Here is a 6,948-nt window from a genome sequence, read left to right as displayed (position 1 = left end):
CTGGAAATAGGCGGAAGTCGCCCCGGATCATGCATGGGAGGCTAATTGAAAAGATCAGTTGGAGCACTTGTAGCAGACCTGTCACTTTGTGACAGTGCTCCGCTCTTGGATATGGCATCGCCACGACAAACGGGAGCGGGATAAAAACGACCCTTTCTGTCCGGATTTGGGTATCACTCCGACGAGAGTGAATTCGCCTAGCTTTCCCTTCCAGGAGAAGCGGCTTTTTAAGGTGGTAGCCACAGGGTCAGTCTGGACACCACCGAAGGGGCGCGCTGCCTCGGCGATAAATCCGAAGTGACAAGAGTTGGAGGAAGCAGTGGGGAGAGAGGAGAGGAGGAGGAGGGGAGGGCGCGGGCTGGGAGGAGGGGAAAGTGAGTCTTCTTGTAAAGGCCACTGGAGAAACTGACTAGCCATGGCTGCAAAAAACCTCTAACGGGGGGAGAAACAGCGGCTCTCTTGGCTTCTGGGATGGAGTTGCTGACCAGGAAGGACCTCAAGAAAAGCAGCTTGAGGAGGGGGGGGGAATCCGATGCCCTCTTTTCTCCCCCTCTCGCCCTCCCTCCACCAAGTGCTTGTTTCCTGGAGAGCCTTTATGCTCAACCCCGACACCCAAATCCTCTCTTTCTCCCCTTCCCCCGTTGGCCTGGACTGCAGGGAAATCTTGGTCGTCCCTTCCCCCCCCCCCCCCTGCGGAGGCCTGAGACCACAATCGGCCTCAGGGCAGCGCGTCTTAAGTCCATAGCTGAGTTCTGAGGAGCAGCAGCAGCAGCAGGTGCCCCCTTCTGCTCCCCTGAGAGCGGGGAGGGTGGGTGGGAAGGTTTCCATCGCCACTGGGTGCTCGGAGCTCTTGGGCCTACGAGGCGCACAGAGGAGAGCTCTTTTTTTCCCCCTAAGCCTCCACATCCCAGTCTCCCCCCAACGCAGAAGCCGATGGAGGCCGTTCTCCCGCATTCCGGAGAGGCGGAGACGCCTTTCCTCAGCCCAACTTCCAAATTCCGCGTAAAAAAGGTTAAGCCTTAAATCAATGCCTTAATTTCCCAGGAGAAACGCCGGCAGTTCGAGCCCAGTGGCCATGATTATGCGCCTCGGCTTCCTGGGCGAGCCATCTAAGGGGAAAACATATGGTCTCAATTGGGATGCGCCGCGCTGCAGACACGCAGCAGTTCTCCGCACAAAGCCGGCAAAACCGGCCGCGACCTCCACCCAAATCAACCCGGCGGGCTTTTTTTTTTTCTTTCCCTTCCCTTCCTGCGGGTAGGGTGGAGGAATGGGGTCGGGAGGGAAATCTAGTGCAAAGGCATTTGCGATTCCCAGGAAAGAGGGGCCCGCGTTGTCTAGGGAGGCCCGGGCACATATGGGGTACCGGTCTGTCTCAAGGCGGCCTTATCAGAACCGTCTCAAGGGACGAGTCGCAGGAAAAGCTTCATCGACGCTACCCCAGCCCAGCCACGGAGGGACTCCCGAAAGGAACCCGCAGATAAAAGTCAGCGCCACGGACCTCGGAAACTCAGACCCCAAACAGGCCTCGGGGCGCATTAGCACAGAAAGAGACCCCGCGGTTGGGGGGGGGTTGCTTCCCCCCCCCGCCCAGTCGGAAAGTACACACCTAAGCGAGTTTGGGGCTCAGAAAAAAAATGGCACAAACCCCCCAAGAACCAAAGGAAGCTGAGACCGCGAGCCGAAACGCGTTGAACCTTGGACTTCATCAGGAGTGGCGCTGGGTTGGAGCAGCCCGTGTAGGGCCTCTGTAGCCGGGCCGGAGCTTTTGCGGGACTCCTTAGAAGAAAGCCCCGCTGGGCTCAGTGGGGGTTACTTCCAAGCCGGCTTCCGAAAGCCAAGGACGTGTCAATAGACCCGGGTTACGCGCAAGAGCGAGCGAGTCCAGCGAAGAAGAGAGGAGAGGGAAGCAAAGCTATATTGAGCTTCGGATCCCGCGACCGAGTCTCGGCTGCACTTCTCTCCAAGGAAATCCCGACGGAGTTTGCATACTAACGAGCTATCTTTAGGATTTAGAAGCTCAACCGAATAACAACAACCGGCCAGGGGTGCGGGGTTACAGTAGGCTTAAAACAAACACGGCGCGCTTAAGATGGGAATCGCTTGCAAAGACCTCTCAACATTATTTTACCGGCATAACTTTTTGGAAAAAAATTGGGCGCCGTCCATCTTAAGGGATCAAGTCTACCTTGATCTCGGGATCAAGAACTTACTCGCCTTCCCGGCACGCTGCACAACAGGAGCTATTTTTCCAAGTCCCAGGAACATCCGGGATAGCAACTTTCCCACCAAGATAAGGCTGGAGAGCTGTCCGGCTCTCCTCTCCGGTCATATCTACCTCCAAACAAATAAAGTCGCGTTGCGCTTAGCACGGCTTGCTGCCAGAAGGCTGGCTTGTCTTATTAAAGGCTAAGCGTGTTTGTTTATCGGGCGAAAGAGTGCCATCGGGTTTTACAGAGTGCCCTCCATCCTGGGGCTGAGTCCCTCGCCACAAGGTGCAGAGCTGCGCGCAAAATCACGGCCCTGCGGAAATCCGGAAGCGGGTTTATAGAATAGCGGGGAAGTTGATCATTAATTCTCGCGCTGAAAGCACCTGTGCTCCACCCAATTCCCCAGGAAACGACGCGGCCCGGGGTGGGCTGGGAGTAAATTGTTTGAGAAACAGATTTGGGAAACAAATATCCGGGTGACTCCTGGCACTTTCCCCCCCCCCCCAAAGCTCGGCTCCCCCCTTCCTAGTGTCAATGTCACTAGGGATTCCCTCCAGCGTGCTTTGGAAGGGCCTGGGCGAGGGTGTTCCCCTTCGCAGGGCCGTCCACCCAGATCAAAGAGAGAGAGAGTCCCGGAAGGAAGGCACTAACTAGCCCTTTCAGCTGGCGACTGGGAACGGCCCTCTCGAGATCTGGGGCGGTGTCTTCTCAGCCCCCGCCGCACTTTTAGGCTACCTCGGCGCTTTTCAGTTCCAACTCCGTGCCTAAAATACACTTAACGAGTCAGGGGTTCCAAACCAGCAAACCATCTTTGCTCAGTTGATGCCTTTCCGCCTTGCGGTGGAGATCGCCCGCCCTGCCCCAGTCCTTCAGTCTAGCGGCCTGCCAACGTCCCCTTACCGTTTGTATCGTGCCTCTGTGCCTTTGCGCCAGAGAGGGTAGCTGACGTTTGTTTTTTAAAAAATAAAAATTTTTTAAAAAATGCATGATTCGGGAAATTCGTAAGGCCAGGGAGAAGTCGCTTTGGGTTTCGAAATAACATTCATTGCTAGGGCATCGGTAAAGAACTGCAACAGGCGCTGTTGTTTTCCTGGACACAGTTGGGTGTTTCTAGTTTGCTTTACTTTTGGGGTGTTGCTGGGGCTTATTCTGACAATATACCAAAACGGCGATGAGGTTACTGAGGTCTCTTCCAACCTTTTGCTTTGCCCTCCAGACTGATAAAACCATCGGGCCGGATCTAGCAGCTTCCATCGCTCTGGCATCACCACCACGCCTTCTTGGACAAATACCTTGCATGCTAAGGGGATTTCCTTCCAGGTTAATTAAAGTTGCACCGACAGATTGAGGATTTCAACTAGCTCACCTCTTTTTTTACTAGACCACAACAAACAGAGAGCCTTGCCACAATGCAATGAATCGGGTTTCTTTCTTTCTTTCTTTCTTTCTTTCTTTCTTTCTTTCTTTCTTTCTTTCTTTCTTTCTTTCTTTCTTTCTTTCCTTCCTTCCTTCCTTCCTTCCTTCCTTCCTCCCACCTCCCTCCTCCCCTCTTTTTCTAGTTTTAAGAAGTGCAAAAGTTACACAGGCCTTAGTGCTCCACTATTTTTTGCCAGAGAGCTATCATGCCCACCACTGAAGACTGCTGGGGAAAGGGATGGTGTGAAGTGGATAGGAATCCACAGCACTGAGAGTCAAGCAAAAGAGTCAGACTTCTAGAAATCTGCTTGTGTCAGGAAATAGCCTCCCCTCTTCACGCAGAGCATTATTCTCCCAATGCCCCCCCCACAGCACTCAGAAAGAATCCGCTTATTTGAAGGGCTGCTGAGGAATCCAGAAGCAGATGAATTTCAGAATGGGTCTATTGACAGCCAATGGGTTGTCAGTCCATAAAAATATATTCTTTCACCACCGTCTCCACTAGATGCAATTACAAGGAAGAAGGTTCTCCTGAGAGGGGTGGATTTTCACCTCTCCAGGATGTCTTGGCCTCCAAAATGTCCTTGAGGACAAAGAAGGAGAACCACCACACAGTGCTTTCCCCAAGTTCAAAAGCCCATCTCTTGTTGGAAGAGTCCAAAGAACCTCATTCATCCAATCTCTTTCAGCTTTCTCTTCCACTATGAAGAGTATTTTCAAAATGCACAATTTTCTCACTTCCCAGCCACCTTCACACCCAAGCCAAGCCAAACCACCTCTTCCAACTGTACATACTCAAGCTGGCATCCCAAAAGACAGGAAGAGCCACTTACTGTTCTGCATTGTGGACTGACGAAGCAAGATCCCACGTGGCTCGGGAAGAGGGCACTGTTAGTGATAAAATCAATATTAACCAAGGCAATGAAGCAGGTTGGCAGTTCCAGTATTATTATGTATAAGAAGTCATTCATTCTATGGCCCCCCTCAATTAAGGCCCCAAATTTATTAATTTATCATTTGTTTGTTCTGTCCCAACCCTGATTAATAACAAATCGCTGAATCATGCAAGATAAATCACATTCTGAGTAAAATCTTGAGCTCTCTCAGCACATCAGCCACCATGTGAGAAGAGAGGCTGGTCACTTTGAACCCCTAAGGAAATATGGACTCATTCACATTCTTGTGCTATGGGGGAACACAGGAGGAAGGAGGGAGGAGGAGGAGGAGGAGGAGGAGGAAGGGCTTGAAACTTGCCTGGTTTATGAGTGGACTCTCCTCTCATGCAATTTAAGGAACCGCACATCTGTGTAGTGCTGATTAAAGTCTTCCCACTAGGATGAAGAAGAAAAGTGTGTGAAAAAATAAAATTAGGGACTTTTTTAGTTTACATCCTTCCCTACATCCACCTGCCCCCTCCCCCCAATTAAAGAATGGGGGTATTCCTGAGAGTTTAAAGAGTGCAAAAAAGGTGGACACGTGAGTCTTTTGAACTGTTTTTCTTCCCAAGCGTGGACTGGGAAGATTCAAAAGACTCAGGTGTCCACCTTTTCTTCACTTTTTAAACTCTCAGGAACACCCCCATTCTTTAATAATATCGGGGTGCTTCTTGCAAGAATGCAAAATTTTGTCAGATGGCGTGTCTATATTTAAAAACAAACAAACAAACCCCCCAACAACTTGACTTTGAGTTGATTTTTATGGAAGCGACTATAACACATTCTTACTCTGATCTAACAGAACTTTCTGAGTCAAGGGACGCTTGCTGCCACATATAATTATAAGAACAACAACAACAATACTAAAAGGAAAAGAAAGACATTTTTCCCGGTTATGTGCAAATCTCTCACCTGAGGCATTTTAAATTGGTGGGAACTGTTACTTTTGGTGAGAAAAACCAAACATATGTATATATTTTTCCCAAGAGGCACTAACAATCGCTAACAATTTTTCAAGAGGCACTAACAACCCCATCCCCCCCTTTTTTTTCTCTGAGAGAGAAGAGAGCAACGAGAAGGGAAGGGAAAGAAGAGAGAAATCCACCCATTCTGGTTAACTTCTTTCTGGTCTTTAGATCTTCCCCCCTTTCACTGTACTGTGACACACGCTGTCTACCTCGCCTCACTGCTTTAAAAAGTAAGATCAGGAGGGGGTGAGAACTGCCAGCACAAAGCCTATGGAAGGCAAACAATGGCTTCCATTTTATTCCCCTCCCCGAACCTAGAGCGCAAGACCCAGCTAGCCTCCTCTTGCTCCGGCAAGGCAATTTCCACCTTAAGGTACCAACAGCCCTTCCACGTATAAAGAACGAGCCTTAGGCCTGCCTTAGCCCAGAACTAGGCAGCTGCGATGCCTGACTTCGGTGGGTGTTCATTCATTCCCCTTACAGCACTTCCTTCCTTCCTTCCTTCCTTCCTTCCTTCCTTCCTTCCTTCCTTCCTTCCTTCCTTCCTTCCTTCTTTCTTTCCTTCCTTCCTTCCTTCCTTTTTCTTTCTTTCTTTCTTTCCTTCCTTCCTTCCTTCCTCTTTCTTTCTTTCTTTCTTTCTTTCTTTCTTTTCCTTCCTTCCTTCCTTCCTTCCTTCCTCTTTCTTTCTTTCTTTCTTTCTTTCTTTCTTTCTTTCTTTCTTTTCCTTCCTTCCTTCCTTCCTTCCTTCCTTCCTTCCTTCCTCTTTTAAAAACGTTTTTTTTTTAACTAACAAACAAACAAGTTCTGTAGTTCCTGCTGGTGTGTGTCTGCATTTAATCCCAGCTCTTTCTTTTTAGGTTCCCAGCCTAGCAGGAGGAAAATAGAGAAGTAATTTCTCGTTATAAATATCTGGAGGTAATTATGTTACTGGTGCGAGTTGTTAAGGGTTGTAAAAAGATACAACAGCGCAGTGGGGTGCTCAATTGGGGTGAGACAATTACAATAAAGAAGCTATTCAAGAGGGGTTTTCTCTTTTTTTAAAAAAAAGAAGAAGAAGAAGAAGAAGGGGGGGGGAGAGGAAAGCGAGAGAGGTAAAGGAGATAAAATAATGAAACGGTGCTAGCTTTCATTTGCTTCGTCTCCTCCCACGTTCTCTCTCCTTGTTTACCTAGAAAGCTTTTGTTTTTCTCCCTGATTTTGTTTTAAAGAAAGCCTTTAAAAATAATAATAATAAAAAAATTCCTGGTTTGTTCACAGAGATTCCTTGCGCTCTGTTCTCCGGAGAAGAAAAAAAAAAGGGAAGCCAAGGCGGACGCGGCCCCAGAGTCCAAACTGGGCCCGGTTTGAAGGGATCTCCCGAAAGCCATTAAAAAACAAAAAAACAAGAAAGCGAACCGGCGACGCGCGGTGCCTTTCCCG

The 6,948-nt window shown here is 49.3% G+C and overlaps 1 protein-coding gene across 8 annotated transcripts in view; it reads right to left on the bottom strand.

Moving 5' to 3' along the window:
- The window catches only part of PAX6 (paired box 6), a 25,992-nt gene extending 21,523 nt beyond the window's left edge, over window positions 1-4,469 (bottom strand). For all 8 annotated transcript variants that reach the window (XM_029285453.1, XM_015822921.1, XM_015822924.1 and 5 more), the window contains exon 1: window positions 4,460-4,469. In XM_029285453.1, coding sequence (XP_029141286.1) covers window positions 4,460-4,469 — 10 coding nt within the window. The remainder of the gene's footprint in view (window positions 1-4,459) is intronic.
- Window positions 4,470-6,948: the final 2,479 nt, after the last annotated feature.

The sequence above is a fragment of the Protobothrops mucrosquamatus genome, unplaced genomic scaffold (genome assembly GCF_001527695.2).
Source record: "Protobothrops mucrosquamatus isolate PMUCROS unplaced genomic scaffold, P.Mucros_1.0 scaffold1727, whole genome shotgun sequence".
Taxonomy (NCBI): domain Eukaryota; kingdom Metazoa; phylum Chordata; class Lepidosauria; order Squamata; family Viperidae; genus Protobothrops; species Protobothrops mucrosquamatus.
The sequence above is the reverse complement of the archived record's forward strand: the minus strand, read 5'-3'. Positions and strand labels throughout refer to the sequence as shown.